The sequence below is a fragment of the Cnephaeus nilssonii genome, assembly GCF_951640355.1.
Source record: "Cnephaeus nilssonii genome assembly, chromosome: 5".
Classification (NCBI taxonomy): Eukaryota; Metazoa; Chordata; class Mammalia; order Chiroptera; family Vespertilionidae; genus Cnephaeus; species Cnephaeus nilssonii.
Genome location: NC_137076.1, coordinates 94385239 through 94409485, shown reverse-complemented (window position 1 = coordinate 94409485; position 24247 = coordinate 94385239). Strand labels below are relative to the sequence as shown.

The following is a 24247-nucleotide window of genomic DNA, read 5'->3' as shown; positions in this document are numbered from 1 at the left end:
CACAGCACATGCTGAGTGAAGAGCCATTCAAGTATGGAGGCCATGCAACAGATCTCCTAGAGACCCAGAGAGGGGATGCAACTGGCTCAGGCTCACATAGCTACTTTCTGTCAAAAGCCATTTAGTACTCTCTGCACTTGTCATGCTATGTTGGCTGGCAAGTGTGAATTTCAGGGGTTGCACAACTAAAAGTTCACTTCGTTACACAGGATGTTGGAGAACTGGGGGTCCACCCCTGATACCTGTGCAATCCAGGTTGGCCTAGGCTTGCAGGGACCTCTGGGATTCCAAGGATCATGAGAAGGTTGTCTGTAAAATCTCTCCTGCCTCCTGACAGAACGCACCTTCAGATCACACAGGCAGAGGATGAGGGACCCAGAGCTTTGCACTTAGAGTTTCAGTGAGACTCCAGCCAGCCCCCCTTTGGCAAGAGCATTTTGGTGAAGGGTCCAAAGTTAAGTAGAACAATAGCAGCAGCAATTTTTGTTACCGAGGGTGGCATATTACATCTTATCAATTGATTTTCCTACTTGAAAAAGCAAGACAGATATAAGAACAGGACATTAAGGTTAAGAATATCCAGATGTGTCACAAAGCAGAGCATGACGGCCCCAGATTTTCAAGCATCAAATCAGGCCTTTTTCTTTGAGCGGTGGGGAACATGTCTTTTGTCTTCCCTCACGATGGAAAGGACTCGGCAAGAAGTCAAGATAATGAACAAGGATCTAAGTGAAGACTGACTTTCAGTGTGTCCCCTGAGTAATCCACAGAGCAGGTAACGCCAGAAATCCCAGCACTGGGAACTTGGTAGCCAGCAAGCTCTCAGGGTCAGGCAGATTAAAGAGTTCATGAGCCATAGGTCACTGCGAAGCAGGTGGTCCACGTTATGCTTGTTTGAATATGACACCACCAACAGCATTGGTGACAAAGGAAAAACAGTGCTCAGACTTCGCTGTCTGGCTTAATGATGATCAGGCCAGGTAGTAATATGTATTATTATTGCTATTATTGTTATTTTTGGACTAATAGAAACTAACATGTATGGAGCATTTACTATGTGCCAGCACTGTGGTGATCATTTTTATTTATATAATCTTATCAAATCCTTATAAATATAAGGACCCATAATAATTATTATCCCCATTTTACAGATGAGAAAACTGAGCTTTAGAGAGGGTCGGTAACTTATCCAAAGCCACAAAACTAATCATATGTGGACCTGGGATGGGACCCCAGGTCTACCTAACCGTATAGCACTGTGTAATAGTAGAAGTATTAAGAATAATGACAATACACATTCATTGAGCCCTTCTCATGCTGGCACATAGCTGCTATAGACACCCCACTGTAAGATGAAGAAACTGAGGCTAAAGAGCAGTTAGGCAACTTGCCCAGAGATGCACAGCACATAAGCTGTAGATGTGGGTCAAACCCAGGGAACCCCTACCACTTGCTCTGAACATGATGCTTAAATTATTTTCATCTCCTCTCTCATGTTCCTTTTTTTTTTTTCCAATACAAGGAAGGCAATTTATGCTGGTATCTTAAATAGACCTTTCAAAAGTTAGCCCAGAGCACATCTTTTTATTTTTTGATGGGCATGCTGTGTATGTTTATGTTTACCTTATAGTTCATTTTCCTTCAATAACCTGTTTTTCCCGTGGCTATACCACATTGTGCTAGTCAAATAAAGAAAATGCTGATTTTATTTGATGACTGGCATGTTGTCTTTGGGGCTGGCAAGTTAACAAGGAGGCTGGGAATATTTTATTTATTTGCAAGGATCTTCTAACTCATCTCTGTAGATATCATATGTTGACCATATGGGCTCTCTGGCATGTATGCAAGGCAGAGAAAAAGGAGATCACGAGAAAACTGTGAGATTGTGAGTTAGGTGTTAGGATACTAACCGTATCCTTGTTAAGGTACTGAAGGTTTACTAAGCCTCATGCTCCAGATAACACGGGAAACTGATATGGATTCTGGAAAGCTGTTTCCTTACTTAAATTTCTTGACAGACCCATCAACTGTGGGAAACGTCCAGTATTTGATATTTTGTGTGATCTAATAAATGAATGAGCCACACCTAACTTACTTTAATAAGTATGTGGGGGATAGTGTGGGGGAGGAGAGCAGTACTTTCTGCTTACATTTTGGACAGAAAATGGCAGACTTTTTATTTAAAAAATATATATTTATTTCAGACAGGGAGAGGGAGAGATAAAAACATCAATGATGACAGAGAATCATTGATGGGCTGCCTCCTGCCCGCCCCCTACTGGCAATTGAACCATGACCTCCTGGTTCATAGATCGACATGCAACCACTGAGCACACTGGCTGGGCAATTGCAGACTTTTTTTAAAGGCTAATTTTTAAATCTTATATTTGATTACAAAAGCATCGTAATTCCAGTTTTGTTTATTTGATTGTTAATTGATTGTTCTAAACCAAGGGCCTCATTCTACTTACTTGCCTGAGTACCTTCCCTCAGGAGAATTTTAGAGGATTCAGATGAGGTGAATATGCCAATGAAAGTTTCTCTTTGTTGCCACACACATTCTGAAGATAATATCTTTAGGGGCAGTGTGGCCAGGAGTAGGTTTGAGTCATATTTGACTGAACATTTTCAGTTATATGTACTTTGATTTCTTTGGGCCTCAGTTTCCTCACCTATTAAAGGGGTGCAGCCTTGGTAGAGCCCTTTAAGCTCTGATGATCTGTTGTTTGAACCCTGATGATTCTGTGAGAGGTCTATTTCCGGGGGTGCCATACACACTGCCTTGATGAATGGCCCCCAAGGTCATGGTCATTCCACAGGACAGATCTAAGGCCAACTTCCCTTCACCATGGGCATTTCTGTAGAAGGTTCACAGTGGGTTCCAGGAGGCCTGGAAAAGCCACAGAGTGTGGCTTACACAGCCACATATGCCTTAGGTAGCTCTAATCTGATGTTCTTTTCTCTGAATTCCTTCAACTGAGATGGTATAGTGTTCAATCCACTGAGTGTTCAGCAGTGAGCTTTAGACTAGGTTTCCCATGAAGTATGTGAGATGGGGGGACATGTTTTTAAAAAATTAAAAATATATATTTATCTATTTGAATGCAAAAAAAACACACAACATCAAAAAACAAAAATCACCAAAGCATTTTAAAGTCTCACAGCTATTATTGCTTAGGGCAAGACTGAATTTAAAGAGAAAGTAAGTCAATATAAACAGAATTGCAACTAAGTAATAAGTCATAATGTAAGTGGTACTGAGGTGCAGCAAAGCCAGGACTGAAGTATGGGAAACAGTTTGAGAGTTGTTAAGGGTGGGGAAGTAGTAATTCTTTCCAGTTACCAGGAAACAGGACCCTGGGGAAAATTTTTTTTTAAGTCAAATATTGTGATTTAAAATTTTTTTTTTAGGTCAATTGACTATTAGAACAGACTTAATGTCCACATAGGATTTTAAAAATCAAAATGTCTCCCACTCTGGCTGGTGTTGATCAGTAGTTAGAGCATTGTCCCATGCTCTAAAGTGTGGTGGGTTCGATTCTGGTCAGGGCACATACCCAGGTCTCAGATTCGTCCCCCTCCCCTCATAGGGGTGCTTGCAAGAGACACCTGATTGATGTTTCTCTTTCACATTGATGTTTCTCTCTCTTCCTCTCCTTTCCTCTCTCTCTGGAATAAGCATGTCAAACTCAAAGGATAACACGGGCCAAATAAATGAGGCATGTGGCTCGCAGGTCACGAGTTTGACATGCTTGCTCTAGAATCAATGGAAAACACCCTCGGGTAAGGATTAAAAAACGAAAAACCCAAACGTCTCCCAAGCTGTTAACTCTGTATTTTTAAACAAGTAGTGTCTGCATGTTGAAGAGGAGAAATTAGTGTAGAAAGGGAGGATTTGAGTCAAGGAGAGCCTCAGCCGGGTCCACCCAGGCAGTGCATTATGATAATATACATGGAGCCAGCTGGACACTGAGCAGAGCTGACATTGTCAGGGGCAGGATCGCCCATCAATTTCCAAGATAGGATTTGAGTTCAAATGACAGAAAGAGCAGCAACTGTGTTGAAACTGATGCATGGGGGAGGGGTGGGGCAGGCAGGAACCAGCCAGGCCTAAAGACAGGAAGCACTGGTACCTCCGGAAGGGGGTGGCTCTGTTTTCTCATCTGGCTGCTACCCTTCCTTCTAACCTTAACATCTGTCAGCAAGATCCACCTGGGCCCTTGAATGATGAGAGCCCACTGTAGGGGGAGCTTACTGGTGCTAATTTTAACCCCCAAGAGAATGGAGTGTCTGCAGCTGGAGTGAGGACCAGGTCAGCCTAGGAAACTGGATTCCATGGAGTCAGTTGCTTATCCACCGAGGAAGCACAGTGAGGGTGTAGGGACAATGGGTAATAACCACCGGAAGACTTCTCAACATTTAAGCTACTCTGTGTGGTTCCTCAGTCTCGTACCAATTCTGATCATTCTTTTTTGGTTCATGTGCTTATTCGCCCATTCAATCATTCATCTATTTAACATATATGTATTGGCTGCCTGCTATATTAGACAATAGGGATGCAGAGGTGAACAAGGCAGGGATAGCTGTTGACATTATGAGGCATATAGTCGTGGGAGTGCGTATCTGTGTGTTGATATTAAGCAAATAATTGCACACAGAATTATGTAAAGTGTAATGATGGTAAGCATGATAAGGAAAAATATAGACTGCCAAGAGAGCTTTCAACAGGGGGACTCTGCCAAGTCTGAAGAACCAGGGACACTTTTAAAATTTAAAATAAAAATGCCATTTAATCAAGCAAAGAGGAAAGAGCTTTCTAGGTGGAGGGGAAAGCATGTCCAAAATTCCATGTGAGGACAAAATATCAGAAGCTTGTGGAAGGGCTGTTTGGGAAGGTGTGCTGGCTCTGAGATCCATTTCTGAGAAAACAAATTTGGAAATTTCTCCTAGGTTGATTTCTCTTTTACTTGGAGATATGATTCAATGTATTTTCTTCCTCACAGGCTAACAGAACTCTTTGCCCAGGAAAATGCTAGCTTTAGACCAGTGTTTGCAGTGAAGATAATTCTGTTCTTATAAGAGCAGGCTCTGAGCATCTATTACTATCAGGTTTAGTGCTAAGCACTTGGTATCATCTCTTTTAATGCTCTCAACTACCATAGGAGGGCACTACTATTTTCTCCATTCAGCAATGAGGGAAACTGAGACCATCCTTCAAAGAGTTGATTGTGGCTCCTAGAAGAGTTAGGTAGCAGTGGACCTCCAGGTAGCTGACACAAGGTGGTCATCACCACTGTTCTTTTCCACTGTTGAGTCAATGCTAGTCCCCTCACGTTATACTTCAGAGGTGCAAAGAAATTCTCCTGCTATTTGATCACGTAATATAATTCCTGCTTCAATGGAAGCAAATTGACGACGTTACTCAAAGGCAAATGAAAAGCCAGATCTGTGCTCAATCCCCAGGGAACGCTAGTTGGCATATGCAGTGATATATGGGAAGGTGCTTTTCTGGGTTAAGATAAAAAATCCTGGTATCACGTCACGCTATCGGGCATCCCATCTCAGCCTCCCTGTGCCAGCCCTGCAACTTGAAATACTCAGTGGACAGAAATGAAACTTTATAGAAATTAGGTGATCATCATCCTTATCAGATGAATATGATGCCATCAGCATGACTTGAGCATCCTCAGAAAGAAAAGAAAAAAAGAGATTTACCTGGAGAGGAGCAAGAGAAAGTCTGAGGCATGGATTGTAGGACTTTTCTGCCAGCCTACCTCTGGTAAGTTGGCGGGGAGATGACCTAGTAATTAAAATCCTGCTTAAGCGTATGCTCAGTCATAACAGAGGCTAACAGACCTGGGAAACCAGATGGTAACCAGAGAAGGAAAAGTAAAACACAAAAGTAACACTCTCCAGCCCACAGGGCATAGAAATAGATCTGAATTGGCCCAATACTTATCTGACTACTAAGCATGAAAGCAGAACCCAGGTACTAATATATTTTTTATCCCAATCTGTGAAATTAATCAATATTTTATATGTGAACATATGCTCCTGTGTTGCTGGCTTATTTAGTAGATAGTTGTAATGAACTGGACATCAGTCATTCAAACCCACATTCATCACCTATAGTTCTGGGGAAATGTGCAGCAGGAAAACATGGGCAATCGAGGCACAGGCAATGCCAGGTTTGGGGCCTCTTCTCAACACATGACTTTCTTTTAATCCTTACCCAAGGATATTTTTTTTTCCATTGATATTTTAGAGAGAATGGAAGGGAGAGGTGGACACACAGAGAGAGACATGGAAGTGAGAGAGACACATCACCAGTTGCTTTCCACATGCACTCAGACTAGGGCCGGGGATCAAGCCTGCAACCTAGGTACGTGACCTTGACTGGAATTGAACCCATGACCCTTCAGTCCATAGGCCAGCGCTCTAACCACTGATCAAACCAGTCAGGGCCACATGGGTTTCTTTCATCAAATTTGGGGCAAAGTAATAAAAGTTTCAAGAGAAGAGCATATATATAATACATACAAATAGCAGTAGTCTTTAGATGTTATTTAGAAGACTGATTAAAATTAATGTGGTTGGTACAAATGGTGAACTTTCTTTAATTCCTTATTATTCTTTGTCTAATTCTCTTTTGAGCACAGTTGGCAAGCCAAAAATATGAGCACCTACTATATGCTGGGCCTGAGGGAGATGCTTTTAGGGACATTATTAGGATGGGTGAGGGGAATGTGTCTCAGCAGTTCCAATGTATTTTATCATTTCTTTGTAGAGGAGGAAAAGAGAATTTTTGTCATTCTTTGCTAAAATCTGGCTGAATCATCAAATCAGCTGTGTTCTTCCAGTAACTATCATGTGCAACAAACAAATCTATAAAGTTGTACCTCAGATTCCTCTACCTTTCAACTTTGGTAAAATCCTAGAAATGCTTCTTGATTTGGTTAGCTAAAGCCTGTGGAATCCAACTCTTATTGTTGAAAATAAAATTAAAAAAAGAAAACGGTTGGGGAAAATGTTATTAAGGTATTGTTTTATGATAACCTATTTAATCAGGAAACTTTTATTATGTTGTATATGTGCAAAATTATATAATGAACACCATGGAGGTGAAAATGCCCATATTGAGAATGAAAGTTAAGGGGAACTACCCTTCACTTTAAAAATGTAAGTTCTCATAGTGCTGCTATCACTGGTATTAGATGTTTAAACTCTGTGTGTTTAGCAGCCCAACTTGTAACAATAGAAAAGCTTCTCAGCCTGGAAGTCTGGCAGTGTTTTCAATGTTCCTGTGTTTAAGTTGGCACCTGCGGCATAATATTAGGATGCCATATTTTGAACTTGGAAATAGAAGAAGGTAGAGAGAGATTTTACTATAATTCATACATGGGGCTGAGTCTTAAGGGGAAAATAACTTTACTTGGAAACAGAGAAGTAATATTCTGTAAAGTTAATAAATATCCACCCTCTATCTTGGGAATAAGGAATTGCACAACTAAGATTTTATGGGACGTTGGCTGGGTTTATATGATTACAGTGAATATTTTAGCCAAACTGAGCAGAAATTTTAAATAAATACCACAGTTTAAGGGTAGTTTGGGTGTTTTAAATATTTGACTTTGTCAACCAATGTGGATTCTCAAAGTCTCAAGTTCAAATGAGTCTCTGAGATCAGTTACCTCATTTGTAAAGTAGAAATTTAGATTAACATCTGCTTACCTAAAACTCAGGGTTGATATTAAGAATAATTGAGATAAAGTATGAACAATCCCTTTGAAAACTTAACATTCGAGTTAATTGTCAGGTATTGATTAAGTGCAGAGAGCTGTCTATCCAGTTTGTGAATGAATGAGGTCCCTGCCTGCAAGGGATGCATAGGGTTGATTGACAGTAGGGTTGATTTACATAATACATACATGCCCAGCTACACACATACACACATACATATATCAAGATAAAAGTTTAAGGAAAAGTGCAGTAAGTGGCAGATGAATGGGAAAGACATGAAGAAGTTCGCTGAAGGGCTAGTGTTGTGTAGACGGAGATGGAAATAAATAGCTTCACACAGAAGACCAGTCTTCTTGGCAAATACTATTTAGGTGGAAGTGAGTGATACAACCTTCCTGAAAAAGAAATGGTAGGGATGTGCAAACTATGTTTGGAGACAGTGAATATGGAGAGTCTGTCATTGAGTTCTTCATTTTCTTCTTTCCCATCTTCCTCCTTCTTCTCCTGCAACTTCTGGTCTTCTTCTCTCTCACGTTTATTCATTGCACACTCTGTACATGCAGATTAACTCATGTAAACCTCACAACCACCTCATGAGGTGGCTTCTCTCATAATTATTACTTCCAATTAAAGTGGTAGAAATGGAGGCTTAAGGAAAGTAACTTGCCCAAGTAATTTGCTAAGTGATGAAGCTGGAAGGCAAGCCGAGGCCTCCTGAAGCCAGAGCCAGTGGCCTTACCTGCTGCCTAGTCCTGCCTGCAGTTGGGGAGAGCTGGGGAATGAGGTTGGAAGGCAGAACTGGCCAGACTCATGAGGTGGACTTGATCGTGTAGGCTAATGGGAAACACCAGAAAGCTTTTGATCAGGGCAGGAACATTTTAAAAGCTGGCATCTGAGGGAGGAAAATTAACCTGGGTTTGATATGTAGAGGGGACTTTTCACATAATTAAATCCAATAGTAAAATGAATCACAAAGAGGCAAGTGTGAGTGTTTGCTCTTTGGCATTCAGATTGAACAGCCCAGACCCCACCGAGTAATTGTTGAGAAAGCTGAGTCAATCCTCATTAAGTTCAAATGGAAATGGAATTCCCACTCTTCTTTGCAGCTCTGTCTGGATAAATTTGATGATACACATTCCGGTGCTGGTGACGTCACCGATCATCACCACGGAAACATCTGTGCTCTAACAAACACTGGAGTGCAGCGTCACTGAATGTGTCAGGGAGGAGAGGAAACTGGCTCAGGACGATAAGGCTCTCCAGAATAAAAGTTCACTCAACTGCATTAGCAGTGGCAGCCTCGGTTGTGGAGAGACATATAAGCATTACTTTTCTGAAAAGCACAAAGCGGGAGTCATGCATTGCTGAAGGTTGGGCAAGGTTGATTTCGAGATGCTGCTCACATTCAAAACCCAGTTTCCTTAAAAAGTCACTCTCTATGCTGTCTTACATGATGACAACAGAAATCCTTCAGGAGCAGGGATCTCGTCTCCCAAACAGCTCACAGATAATCTCCTGCATGGCAGAGGAAGGCTAGCTGGGGACTCTGTATGGTTCTGGGAGAGGGCTCGAACAATCAGAAGTAGAATTGACCGTGGTTGTGGTTTGTGTTTATTGTTTGATGAGTTAGTGGCAGTATTAGTTATGTAGCTGCAGAGATTAATAACTAAAAGACGGTTCTTGGCCCTCCATGGATTTATAGAAGTTGCACATGGGTGAATCAGGTCATGGACTGAATCCAGAGCTGAGGTATGTGTAGGTTTAGTTTGTATGGTGCTTAAAGAAATGATATATTTGTTGCTTTACAATGAAAAATAATGAGAAATTATATATAAAAATCTGGATTTGCAAATTCTGTTTGTATTCAAAAGATCTGGTAGTGCTGGAATCACATTCTCAAAGGACAACACTTTGATCAAACGGAGGATTTATGTCCCTTTTAGGTGGGGCATATACTCTACAGTTAGCCACAGTCCCCACCTCTCCCATGGTGTTGCCCCTAGCCAATTTTAGTTACTTACCTTCCTGTCTGGCCCATGAGCATTTGATTTTGTGATCATTGGTGGTGGTATTTGAGAGTAATTATTCCTAGCAAAGCTCCTGGCTTATGGAAGGCATCCCTAAATGGTAGCTCTGATTATTCTTTGTCAATTACAGGCTCAGGTATTTAAACTTGATCCTCGGGTTAGCACTGCCCAATAGAACTTCCAGTAATGATGGAAATATTCTATCTCTGTTCTGCCCAACATGATAGTCACAAATCACTTGTAGCTATTGACTACTTGAAATGTGGCTAGTATGACTAAGAAAATAATTTATTTTTAAAAAAATATAATTAATTGAAAATTAGATTTTAATAGCCACATGTGGCAAGTGGCTACTGTATTGGGCAAAGCAGATTTAAGCAATGGGATTGAACATCTAGTCAGGCGTCCATGTTTAGAATAAAATGTGGAGAATAGACACTGGGGCTGTGTGTGTGGGCATGTTCATTTTACAAGAGATTACTTTCTAGTGGGCTTCATCACACAGCATCACCTCCTTTCAGAAAGGAAACCTCCCTTATTACCCAACTAGAATTCTTATTGATTTAAGGAGCCAAAGCTGTTTGTTTTCAATGTTGCTGTCCATTCCTACCAATAAGAACAAGTCATCTGAAGCATGAACGGGAACGTTTGCTGCTCTCTGCTCCCTGACTGTCCTGTTAAGGGTACTGCATAAATACAGACCCTAGACCTGTGGGTGGGAAAGCCTAACTTTTGATGAGCTGCTTGATTGACCCTGTCATTCATGAGAGCATAGAGCCCAGAGCCAGTGCTGCCCAGGGGACTGTGGAAAGACGATGGAGGCCAGCTGACTGCTAGAGGGATCCTATCTTCCTGGAGCCAGGGCTCCGTGGGCTGCCTGCCGTCTCTGCGGTTTCCACCACAAGCACACATTGATCACATCGAATGATCACATTGCCGTAAGCCAGCTACAAAGTAGGATTCTCAAAGATCCCTCTGTCGTGCAACTTACTCATTTGCATGTTGTTTGCCCAAAAGTTTCTGACACTGACCTGCTTTGCTGAGCCCAGCAGTCAGAACCCTCCCTTCCTTCCTTTGTCACAGGTCTGGAAACCCCAGAACCATTTACCAGACTTCGGCCTATTGGTAACTTAGCAGCCTCTGTCCTGAAACTTGCCCCAAGCCAACTTGTGTAGCTGATAAATAATATCATGATTTCTATGGATTTATGCACAGGAGGGCAAAACTGACATCAGCCTGTTTCATTCAAGATAAAGCTCTGAATTACACCCCTCCCTCCAAAAAAAAAAGGCCTCCTTAAAAACACAGAAAACCTAATGAAAATGATAGAAACTGCTATTGAAGCTAATTTTGTCACATGATGACTAATACCAATCCTCTTCTAATGGGAAGAAAAGAGAACAAAACACACATGAACATATCCTGCTTGGATCATTCATCTGGTCAGAGTTACATATCATCTATTCTTACAGTCAGATTCTGCAGAGAGGAGGCCCCTTCTTTCTTTCCCATCTCATGGGCAAACATCCATGCAAACCCCTCTGAACACATGGATGTGAATGAGCCCCAGGATTCAATAGGAGAGAAAGACAAAGCCCTCTAACAGCAACAACAACAAAAGTAGATTCTGCATTCTTTTAAATTCCTTCTTAGGAAAATTCTTCACCAAAAATGTGTTCTAGAAAATAGACCAAGCTTATCTCAATGGAGACTAACTAACGAAATGTTAAATTTTCTGCATGTGTCTGTTTTTTAATGCTGAATTTAGATTCAGCTCCAAGACCCAAGAAGGCTAAAAATTCATATTCAGATAAGGAGAGAGAAACCTTGGCGGACAGATGGAGCAGAGTTCGGCATAAAGGTTTAATCCTATCAGGCCGATTCCTGTATGACCATCTGGGTAATCCGGCACAAACATTCAAGGCCTGTTAAAAATACGACTCCAGCCAAGATTAACGTCACACATTTTCCACTAGACTTGTTCGTATTTGCCTTTATGATTTTCCAGGCCCAGGATGATGGCTTGTGAATCAAGACTTGAGTATTCCTTGACGAAGCAATGACTTTTTATTTTTAACCTGAAAATTGTTTTCTTTATACAATACTACAGGTTCAGTGCACAAAATTCAGGTGGCGGGGGGCGGGTCCCTCAGCCCGGCCTGCACCCTCTCGCAATCCGGAACACTGCATGCTCCAGTGACCATACTTTTCATACAGGTGAAAGGCATCTTTCTATTGTATGGGCAGCTACATTTTTTTGCCCTGATTATAAAAAGTAGTACATAACATGATCCTTCTGAGGTGGTAGTACCATTTTCCCCAACTAATGGGTGGAAAAACTGAAGTAGAGAGAAGTAATTGGCTTTGTCACATAGTTATAAGTGTCAGAATCAGGGCCGACTACAAAATGTGCAAGCCAGAGTCCACGCATGTCATCGCTGCATCATCCTGTTTTTTCAGTGTTTTAATTTTTAAATCTAAGCAACTGTTCCCTATATATAGGGTAGGGTCTCTAGGCCTGGCTGGCGATCAGGGGTGACCAGCGGGTGGGGCGATCAGGAGGCCCTGCTGGCACCCGCCTTGGCTGGTGGCCTGGTGCCGCCCACTGGCCGGCCCTGCCTCCCCAATCGCCATCACCAGTCACCTTCCTCTCGAGGGGCTGATGCTCAACACAGGAGCTGCCCCCAGTCAATTGAGCGTCTGCCCCCTGGTGGTCAGTGCATGTCATAGCGACTGGTTGTTCTGCCGTTTGGTTGATTTGCATATTAGGCTTTTATTATATAGGATTGGGTGTCCATTTTTGGAAAGTTATTTTCATTTTCCTTTCTTCCTTGGCTTTGATAACTAGAACTTTTCTCACAACAGGATAAACAGGAGAATTGGGATAAAAATAAATTTGTGCATGAAAGTTCTTCTTGTCAGGAAGAAAAGAGTTATTTACTTATTGTATAATCAGAGGCAAGTGAATTTATTATTGTTGCAACGAATATCACAATTGGACCCATGAATAATTCATTTTGAGGATTCTCTCACCCTCCATGATAATTTCCCCCCATTACTTTGCAATGGTGTGGCTGACAATCATAGAACGAGAGAGAGAAGAAATAAGGAAGGCTGATGGTAGTATATGTTATTAGCTGCTCCAGGATTAATATTTTGTGCATTTCAATTTTGGATGTGACAGATCAAACATGAGGCAGAGAACAGTACATTCTCACGCCCTTGAGCTATAAAATTCTAAGCTTCCAAGGTGTTTTTAACAAACATTTATTTTTACATATTATGAAACAATGCTGTGTTGCATGTCATTAAATCAATAAGTCTTCAACAAGTCTTAACAAGTGCAATTTAGAAGTTATAGGTGCATCAAAATGTCAAGATTTTTCACTGCTAAGTCGTTAAATAACGGTGTGTAGTGAACCTGCACAGATGTGGCTCTCAGGTAGACAAACTTAGAAATACAAAAGCGCTTGCCCTGGCATGTTCATATTACAATTGTTACACCAAGATTTGTTTTTCCCTTCCTCAAATGCCATGTCCACTGACTGTTGAGGAATTGTGCTAATTCGGAATAGAATAGGAAATCTACAAAATATCCAGGAGGTAGATACACTTGGGCTTGGTCTTTGTTTAGCAAATGGCAAGGCTTGGAATTTAGCCATGGTGCTAAGTTTAGATACACATGGTGCTAGCTATCCCTACCAGGTTAACCCTGCCTTGATACCGATGGGTGTTGGATCTGCGTTTCCATCTCGTGACCAGGACTTTTCTCTTTTTCTGTGAGAACCATTAATGCTGAAAAGCAAAGGGCTTTCTTGCCAAGTGAAGTCACTTTGGAATAAAGGATGAAAAACACTTGAAATTCTTGATCTCCTCATTTAATATTTAATAGATTTAATTGCATCTGAAGTTGAGAAATCTCTATATCATGGGTTACATTTCTCTTGAAAATGACAAACACATCTCTCTCTCACACACACAGAGGCTCTTTTGCATAGATAATATATGATTCTTTGCCAAGTAATATCTAGATATGCTAGTGGATGGAATAGTAAATACAGACCAATAACAAAACAAAATTGAAAACTTAATAAACAATAAAATGCTTAACTGCATAATCCAATTACTGAAAAATAAAAAGGAAGGCAGAAATAAATCTGGTAACTCAAAGCAAGAGAGTAAGAGTTACAAAGATTGCTATCTCTTGATTCAGGAAACTATCCAGTTTTTTTGCTCTATTATCTGCCTATGAGTCTGCGGGGCCATTAGGATTTTGCAAGTGAAGTTCTCCCAGGCTGGTGCTAGGGTTCAGGTCAGGCATCATAACTGCTACTGGTTTCTAAGGCATCAGAAAGAGGGTGGGTAGACCCTGAATAGATTTGCCTCCTGTACAGACTGGAGGGCCAGTCTTCTCTTAGGACGAACACTGGGTCCTCCTTCCTGGCCAGTAGCTGCCAGTTGTCAGGATCAGAGAACATAGGTGTTGGGGGCACTGAGCTGTGTGCAGTCAGATAAGTTATGTCACTCAAAAGACCCGGATATCTGTGTGGTGAGTCCAAGTGGGGATACGTTGTGTCCCCATTGTCTCTGAACAGGTTTCTCCCAAGCACAACTTCACCCAAATCAAGTAGAGACGAGGGAGAAAGGCCTGAGACTTTAGGGGGCCACAACTGTCCCGAAGAAATGAACTGAGCTCATGGGTTTTGCAACCTTTTCTGCCAAATCTCAAGAGCATGGGACAATAAAATTAAAGCCAATTCCTCATTTCCGAAAAGATTGCCATGAATATTCATTCCAGGCAAACGAGAGCCTTAAGGAAACATTCTACTTTGGAAGGGCGGATGCCAACTCTACCGCCTCTGTGGATCGAACTGGCTGCTTAGTAAGTCGCTGGACTGGAAGTTCCTAGGAAAGTTTTCCAATAAACTACATTCTCTCAGTGATGAGACTACAGGGCATTCTAGTAAATAAACTGGCCAATGGGGAGCTGATGATAATGACAATAATTATTTGCTAGCGTCTAGGGTACTACCTCCCAGGCACAAAACACAAGTAGGCACTTGCTGCATTTTGCCACAAGTCTACGAGGTGGGCACCCACGGGGCAACCACAGCTAAGAGAGGGGAGGGTAAATGACTACTTCAGGGTCGCACTAAGGGGTAGATGGGTAATGTAAACAGCTGGTGCTCTTCCCTGTATTCTAATCCTATAACACTCTGAATGTGAAAATCCACTTAACGTAATCGCATCTTTCTGGCTTCACTCAGGAGCCACGCGGGCTGGTGCGGACCTCGTCTCCGCTGTAAGCACCCGTAACCCGCTCGGTGGAAATGCTCATCCATAGAGAGTTCTGGTTAATAAAATGCCAGAGAAGGAGAGTCTACATCCTTTTCAAAGCCACACACGATGGAAATGGGAAAGGACCTTATACCCGTGTTTGTGGGATTTCACCTTGAGATTTAGAATGGGATTAGAACATTTCTAAATGTGTGCATTTTAGCAACTGATCCGGGGTTGTTTCCCCAGCCAACTTGAATACGGGAATGCGGAATAAAAGCACCACAGTGGTTCCCTAGTGAGGCTCCCTTAATGGGACATCAACTGTTGCGAAATCCTGGTTTGGGGGATAAAAGATGATAAACGCTGAACCCGGATCAATTCTACAACCCCCCCCCCGCCCCAAACAAGTGAGGTATTGATCACAGCACAAAGAGATTTCAGAGGCGAAAGTAAGAGCAGCCCCAGGACCCTGCTGATTGCCGCACACACCACTAATTCACCTCAATGGGCAGGCACCTCTGAGCTCAATTAACCCTTATTCCCAAGGCCACCCATAAACCCCGAGGTAAACATGGTTCTCCTGGCCCTTGCTCTCTCTCCGTGAAATAGATCATTTCTATTGGAGGCGGAGGGGCGATTCCCGCTTATAAATTCACCTTGCTAATAAAGAGCCTGATGCTCCAATGCGAGTGAGCAGGCACTCGAATCTTGTAACATTGATCCTGTACATCAGAAAATTTGAAACCGCTGAGGGCATCTGTGATTTCTTCTGCCTTCCGTGGCTTTGGGGAGGAAATATAAACGCTCAGGAGGTAGAGCAGGTGACACCAGAGTCCCCCTGGCACCGCTGTCTGCACACAGAACGTTAGTTGTTAAATATGTACTGGAGGCTGAACAGTTTCTTCCCCCCGCCCCCCCCCCGCTCCCCACCTCCTCATTCTTCCCTCTCTTTTCCTCACCCCGACCATTGTTCAGAAGCAAATTGGAAATCTGGTAATTAGGCCCTGACTCACGGTGTAGTATTAGAGTCTCGAGCCAAAGTTCAACACCCTGAAATGAAATTTAAACCAATTAATCTGTTAGATTTTTATCGCTTGTCCGTGTTTTCTCAGCAATTCCCCCAGCACGTGGCCTTTGATCAACTCTCATGCAAACGCTAAAATGTGTGCCTGCTGCTAGCAAGATGGGAATGACATTAACATGGTACTCATAAAACAATCAGAGCAAAGAAGCCCTCAGACAGACAGGGCATAGTAATATTTAATAAAAGCGCACACATAATCTCCAGAATTAGCATTTTGTGCCTTGCAGTACCTTTGGGAGAAGAGCTTTTATTTGTGGAGTGATCATTATTATAACAAAGAAGAGCTACCTAATAATTTCCACTTTAACTCTGCAATGTGCCACGAGCATTTCAGAGCCATTATGCTAAACTGTGGTGGGGTAATCACGTTATTGTCATCATGTGAAGGAAGGAAATCTCTACTTTGGTGGCTGTTGGGGGGTGGGGGGAGAAGTAAAAAAAAAAAAAAGAAGAAGAAGCAAAAATACCAACCCCTTCGAACTTTCGTGTTTAATAAGGTTTGCAAGCAGGAATTGGCTAGCAGTCCTTGTGGATACCTAGACGTGTGAAAATTCATTGGTGAGGAAGAACATTTATTAATTAAGTCAAGATTTGGCTGGTAAAAGTGGTTTTGTATTCAAACTCCCTCTTCTTTCCCCATTTTGTAATATTTTCTTGGAGATAGAATTTTATTGATTATTAGACTCCTGGGCTGGACTGAATTCTTTTATAAATCTTTTCACCCTCAAAGTCCACTGACTACATCTTCTGCGACTATATTAAAAACGCTCTCTCCTCCTCTTACCTCTGAGTTTCCCTGGGTATCCTGAGCGCAGGAGAAATAAGTCCTGCGCTGTTAGTGAGCTTCCTCAGAGACACCCAAAAGGAAGAGGGAAGGAGCGGCTCAGGGTCTGTTACTCAGCACAGCCTGGCTTTTAAAAAAATCACCACCAGTTTGCTTTTAAAAAGTACAATCTTTACCTCTCACAGAGTTAAATGCTCTGCTGTTATTTATTATTTATGTATAATAAGGTATTACCTTAATATATGCTCGTTGAAAAAAATTCAAACCCTACAGATGTCTACAGAGTCTAATTTAATGGTCACCCTTCTCTGTCAGTCCCACGCTAGTCACATTCCTTTTCCATGTGGACCCACTGACAAGAGTTGGTGTACATCCTTCCAAACCTTTGTCTATCATACCTGTTCACTGTTAATTGCATACACGCACACACACATACATACAAACTCACACTCATGCTCTCACATACTTATGCACATACAGGCTCATATATATCATTTTTAAATAAACAAGGTTACACTATTCTCCAGAATACAAATTACGTTTTCCCCTCCCTAATGTATTTTGACATCTACCCATGTCAGTTTATAGAATTTCTTTTCATCTGTTCTAAGGACACTCCTAATATTCTATAGTATGGATGTACCATGGTTTGTTTAACCACTCTCTAGCTGGGGGCACCTAGACTCTTGGATATTTTACTGTCAGTACTGCTGTGGACATTTGGGTACCTTAGTTTGGTCATATTTGCAAGTATTTCCTGGGCTGCGTTTAGTCTGGCAAATTCGTGACTCAGGTGGAAGGGTAAAATGGTATTCTATGAGTTAAATCTACTCATCAACATTTTGTTTAGCCAACACAATTTATTGAATTAGTTGCCAACATTTAAACATTTGGAAATTTCACATAAAAATCTGGGTTCCCATCTCTTTTTCTGAAGTCCCACCCCCAACCCGGGCCTGTGTTTGTGTGCAGTTACCGATGGCTGGAGCTGAGTAGCAGTGACACCTTTAGGTGGGGGGGCGTATTCAGCAAACCGTCAGTGTCCTGTCATTCCCCATTGCTTCTCCAGTTCCTAGTGTCAGTGGCCATCCTTCCCTCTCATGCTTGTTCTGAGACCCTGCACTGTTTCATTCATCTGTGTTTCTTGACTTGACCTGTATGGATCTGTCAGTTCTTAACACCCGTTCTTGGGCCTGGTCTTTTCGGTAGAGTATTTTCTACAATGCACTCTTGACATTTTAGAGTTCGTCATGTTGGAGGACCATCCCAGGCAGTGTTAGATACTCAGCATTCTCAGCCTCCTGGTACTAGATGCTGGTAACATCTCTTTCTCACCCCTCTCTCTCAGTGGCACAGTCCATGATTCCTTTACATATTTTCCTAGCTTCCCACTGGGGAAGTACTATAGAGCTTCCGCTCAAGACTGCTAAGACATCCAGATGTGTAAGAGTGCCTCTAGAACCAGGTGAGGTCTAAACTTAGAAAGGGCTGCATGACTTACATGTTCTAAAAATGGCATCTAGTCTCCAAGCAGGGACAGTGGCTGATGTTGAGTATTGAGGTAGGATGGACCAGGAGGTGAGATGTGCCACTCTTTTCCTGGGGTACTTCCTTCAAGACTTTTCTCTCCAAAACTCTAATAAGATAGTGTCATATATTGTCTCCTCACCAAACTTGCTGCTTTCTCTCTCCTCTGACAAGTTGCATCTAGATTTGTTTCTGGACAGTTGCTCACAAAATTTGAAGACACAATTTTTCTCAGGAAATGTTTGAAAGCAAACACACGTGCACACACATTTACATCCTTCTGTATCCTACAAATAACAAACGGAAAGAAGAGGAAGAGGGAGGGGCTCAAGTCTAAATCCAGCAGGTGTTGGCTATGCTGTTGTAACATCTTAACTATAGGTGAGTCTCAAAGATACACCAGCACATTCTGTCTCCTTCTGTACAATGAAGAGAAAGCCTGGAGGAGACCATATTTATCTAAAGAAACATACTTGTGTGACTGAAAAACAAACTAAGAATTAAAAAATTAAAAGAAATCCCCAAGCTAATCCAGACATAAACACCAAGACTATTTTGTGTTTTATGAAGGTAATTACAGGATCTACATTTAATAATACCACTGGATTCCTCACTTTCCCATCAGGAGGGACTCTGTCAAGGCCAGTTCAGCTAAACCAATATCCCATTCTTCTCAGAAGTATCAAGAGATAGAGCAAGACCTCTTCTACTCCACTCTAGCAACTGAATATACTGAGTTTGAAATTAAGAGTTAAGATTTTGAGACATTAACTAGAATGTTTCCAAGCTGCTTTTATTTGAAGAATTTTACATAGTTGTGAAATGTAGTTTATTTCTCTCATAATTTGCTTGAAATCATACATCATAGTTTATCCTTGGTTTGGGGTACTTGATTATGCATGTAAACCTGTTTTACTTTTAGAGAAAAATGTTGCTTAAGAAGAAGTCCTAGGCCCGTGGAACTGTGAATCACAACCTTTATGTGTGTTAAAAATTGGACAAGAATTTTTCAAGTCATGAATCATTTACATTTTCTTGATTAATTATTTTGTTTTGGGGAGAAAGTGGAGGAGAGAAAAGGCATCCGAGCTGCCCAGTTTGAGTTGTAAATGCATTACTCTGAGTTCAGCCAACGTGAAATGTTTAGTTTGGATATTTCCTAATTTTTCTGTGCAATTTTATAAGATTAATTTGAACCAAAATCAAACCCACTCTGCTTGTTTGTGTGGCTGCACGTGAGCAATGGTCCCATTGGGCTGGGCTTCATATTTTCTTTCTTGCAAAAGTTAAAGCATGACTTTTTGCCAAATTTGACAAAGTCCAATAATTTTTTGCCAGTTTTTTATCCCATTAAAATTAACTGGTGCTCGCATTGGCTTCAATACTTGGAAAGTCAGCCTTGGATACTTAATAAACTTCTTTTATAGAGGAGGGTCTCATTTTCTCTCCTGGCACAACACATTCCTCACTCTAGAATTTTGCTTTGGTCGTGTTCATAAAAGTAATCATGGCAAAAGCAGCGTGGCATCGCAGAGTTAAAAATCCTCAGGGGAAGGAAGGTGCCCTCTGAGACAGTTCTAAAACATAATCCTACAATTACATTTATGCCCAGTAATTCTCTTGAAAGTACATCATGCTCATCAGGCAAACCACCTCCAGTCTGTTTGGAATTGCAGTATTTGCAAATTATTTCCCATCTCCAAGGGCCATTTATAATGGAAAAAGAAGAGATATGAAATTCTGAAAAAGTCAGTTCTAGGAGTTTATGCCTGGGTATGACAGCAAAACAAAGGTCATGAGACTCTGTGGTTCAGCCCTGACTCAGCTGTGCAGTTGCATAATTCACCCCAAGTGACCTGCACACGTTGCACCTATAAAAAGGAATCCATAACATTTAATGAAAAAAAATCTTAATGATTTTCAACGAGGAATGTTCTACGTTAGTGTTACAGACAAAAGGCATTCAGCAAGAATAATTTTTTGCTTGTGCCTCCTTTCCTGCTTCCCATTGGACAGAAATGTTTGTCTAAAAATCTATGAGCTTTATTTTCAGGATGTATATTTCATTATGAAGCAATTCTCTAAGTGTTCCAGTGTGTTCCAAAAAGTCATTCATTGTTCATTTTTTATAATCTGTAGTATTTCGTAAATTAAATATTGCTTCTATTTCATAAGATTTCAGGTTTGAAAACGATTTGGGAAAAACATATGTCTCTCAATAGAAAGAATGAAAAGAATGCTTTTAAAAACTGAAATTGCACCCTAAGGTTTCTGGTCCTAATGCGGCTAAGAAATGCTGAGATCTTGCAGGACTTTTTGTTCGTGAAAAGATAAAAGATTTTTTTTTCTTTTTCTCAAGTCTCCCATCATTAAAGTTTGATTCTAACAGCAGACTCCTTCTCTTTTTCATGTGTGTTGAAAAGCAGCTACTCCCTGTATCAAAGCCATCAGCCCGAGTGAAGGATGGACGACGGGAGGCGCGACTGTGATCATCATAGGGGACAATTTCTTTGATGGGTTACAGGTCATATTCGGTACCATGCTGGTCTGGAGTGAGGTAGGTGTTGTCTGAACATTAATATCTAATAGCTTGGTCTAGTGGAAGATCCTGTCTACACTTGAATGTCTAATAGAGTGTGTGAAATTTGTGGTGCCACCCTGGGTGGGCCAGCACCAGTGTCCAGGACTCGGGGAAACTAGGAAAGATGGGTTGGGCTTACCAGGAGGCAGCCCTTTTCACTGAAATGACTTCTATCCCCTGACCCATTAGCACTGGGAGAGTTTTTGTTTGGTCATTTGTCCTGTTGGGCTTGCCATGAGGTGGAGGTCCTATTGGATATTGGCAGTTAGAAAGGAGATATGAGGTCACAAAATCTATAGGAAAAGCCTCGTCCAAACTCTAGCAAGGGAGTCATCTGTGAATGTTTGCAGGTGGAGTCTCTTGTAGGCCCATCCTCAAGGAGCACCATTTATATGACAGTAATAATCTAGGGGTAGGTGGTCCTTGACTTATTCAGTGACTCAGAAACTGAGCGATTTTCCAGGGGACCCTGGAAGAACCAGACCAAGGAATTTACAGGTCTCGGGCACCTCAGTGCGTGACAGCAACCAAGGACTGTGATCATTATTTTAATGTGCCAGTTGACTTGCGTAGCAATAATCAAGTTGGATCAAGATTACAAAATGTAAACATCACCATTGTATAGATGCCATGGCAAACTTGTCTTTGCTTTCTAAATTCTGAGCCTAGACTTCCCAGCCAGATAATCCGTTCTCTTTCACCTCACCAAAGCTTAGAATAAAAACAATGTTAGGGCCACAATGTACCATATATTGGGCCCATTTGTCCCACTAGCTTTGCAAGTAGTCATATGAATCGCTAAACTTAATTGAGATTTACTCTGGGCTAGGCACTGTGCTTGGCTTGACATTGATCATGTCACTCTCTCTACACCACCAGGTAAAGACTCTTACTTTAGCATGGATCTTGTCTTGATAAGGATACTGAGGCTTAGAGATACATCCTTACACAACCTGAAAGCAGCCATCCAGCGCCCACGGAGTGAATGTGGTGTGCATGTGGCCACACAAAGAAGTCAGTAGGCAACTGGAGCTAGAACTCAGATTTTCTATTTCCATTTCTAGTGGTTCTCCCACCACTGCTTATCCCATCTAGACGTTTTATTTGTGTTTTCTCTTTAGAGGGACCATCGAGATAAGCAGAGTACAGACTGCGGTTGTTGATTATGTTTATCTTTCCAAAGCCGAGCCTGTCTTTTTAAGCTTTCTATGTGCACTTTTCACTGCCAGTATCCACCCTGGCAAGCCCCTTGCCAGCCCTGTCTCTCCCTTTGTGTTTCTCATGCAGCCAGCCAGTGGCATGTGCTTGGCCAGAGAATCAAAGCTCTGGTAAACCTGAATCAGGGATGGGCTTCTCATTCTCCCAGAGTAATTGTAGTCCAAGTTAGAACATCCCAGGCATGAGCTCCCCGTGCCGACCGCAGCCCATTCTCCGTCAGAACCATTGCGTTGTAAAATTAGAAGCATCACATACATGGCATGTTTGACGGCCAACCGGTTGTCTTCGTCCCTGTTGAAGACAGCAGTCTACACAAGCACAGCCTGAACCAGGTCTTGTGGGCTCTATCTCCACCCCTTTCAATCCGTCATTCTGTTACTTATCTATGTCACTGCAGTCAGTGTAAGGTCTGAATGAGAAGTGGGGCTCAGAATTGGCAGTAAGTCTCATTGATCCTCTGAGAATAAGGTGAGTTAGTCTGAACTTCATTTAAAACCTTGTGCCAAAAACCAGCCAGTCAAACAAAGCACCCCTGTCTGTCTTAGCCCAAGTGCACTACACTGACTGTGGAATACGTTCATCCACCCCTCAGGAAGTCATTCACATGCGCCTCCACCTTGTTCCCGGTCAGCTGAGTAAACCGAGTGTCAGAGGGGTTAAGAAACCTGCCTGACTCCACACAGCCCAATAGTGATAGAGATGGGATTTGAGCTACAATGTACATTTTTACAAAGGAAATAAAAGCCCAGGTTAATGAGCAAGCAAATGGAATATTGAGAGAGGGAAGAAGAACAGAAAGAGGAGAAAACACACACACAGATGGCATAGTAGTAGTGGTAATAATAGTAGTAGTCAAGTACCTTTTATTTTGGTAGGGGCAAAAGATATCAGTCAATTTTGGGATCATTTTTCTAGGCTTCCATTGGATAGAATGAGAACTTGATACTGTGAATATTTAAGAGAAGATATTTATGAAAAACTTATAGAAAAATGCAGAGTATGACAGATTTTATTTAATGGTTATTGAGCTTTTAGTTTTTGCCAGGTACTAAGTATTTGTTAGGGCTCTCATGCAAGTCTTATAACATCTGTATACTATGTCATTTTCTTTTTACTGATGAGTAATTGAGGCTTGGGGACGTTAAATGAGCTGTTAGTTATCAAGTGGGATTTGAACCTAGACAGTCCAACTACAGGGCTCACCTTATTAACTGTCCATGATTTACCCTGTGCCAAAATTTGACCCAAGGATTTTACCACTTTCTAGTTGTATATGTTTGTGGTGGAGCCACTGGTTGGTAGGATGATTTAATCCTTATGAAAGGTACATGCCTTGTGTTGGGGGCAGAAGGCAGCCTTTTTCCTTTGTCTTCATAAGTGATTTTAGGCAAAACAGTTAACCTGTTTGGACATCATTGCTAGAGTAAGACCACTATCTATCTGAAATCTTTGTCCCCTGGCCATGTGGTCTCAAGGACATGCCACCTCTAAAATCAAGGTCTTCTAATCCTATATAATAAAAGCCTAATATGCTAAGTGTCTGGTCGGCCTTTCAACCAGTCAAAAAGAATATACTAAAGGCCGCTTAACCGCTCGCTATGATGTGCACTGACCACCAGGGAGTAGATGCTCCGACCGGTAGGTTAGCTTGCTGCTGGGGTCCGGCCGATTGGGACTGAGGGAGACAGGCCGGATAAGCCCTGGAGCCCTTCTGTGGTCCCTCCCCAGCTGGCCAACCTACTGCATCCCTCCCTGGCCCAATCGTGCACCTGTGGGGTACCTTGGCCTGGCCTTCGCCCTCTTGTAATCCGGGATCCCTCGGGGGATGTCAGAGAGCTGGTTTCGGCCCGATCCCACAGGCCAGGCCAAGGCACCCCACTGGTGCACGAATTTGTGCACCGGACCTCTAGTTATAAATAAACTTTGATTTCTTCTCCATTTTCTCATTGTATAGCCCAAAGCTCTTAGGAAGCAGGTTTGTGGGTGAGGACAGGCAGGTAACATTT

At 42.0% G+C, this 24247-nt stretch overlaps 1 protein-coding gene across 7 annotated transcripts in view; it reads left to right on the top strand.

Annotated features, from left to right (window-relative positions):
* The window catches only part of EBF1 (EBF transcription factor 1), a 385753-nt gene that overhangs the window by 263654 nt on the left and 97852 nt on the right, over positions 1-24247 (top strand). For 4 of the 7 annotated variants that reach the window (XM_079771781.1, XM_079771779.1, XM_079771784.1 and 1 more), the window contains exon 9: positions 20869-20999. In XM_079771781.1, coding sequence (XP_079627907.1) covers positions 20869-20999 — 131 coding nt within the window. Of the gene's footprint in view, positions 1-20865; positions 21000-24247 lie in introns of all 7 variants that reach the window. The other 3 variants (XM_079771780.1, XM_079771778.1, XM_079771782.1) reach the window with 1 other exon arrangement.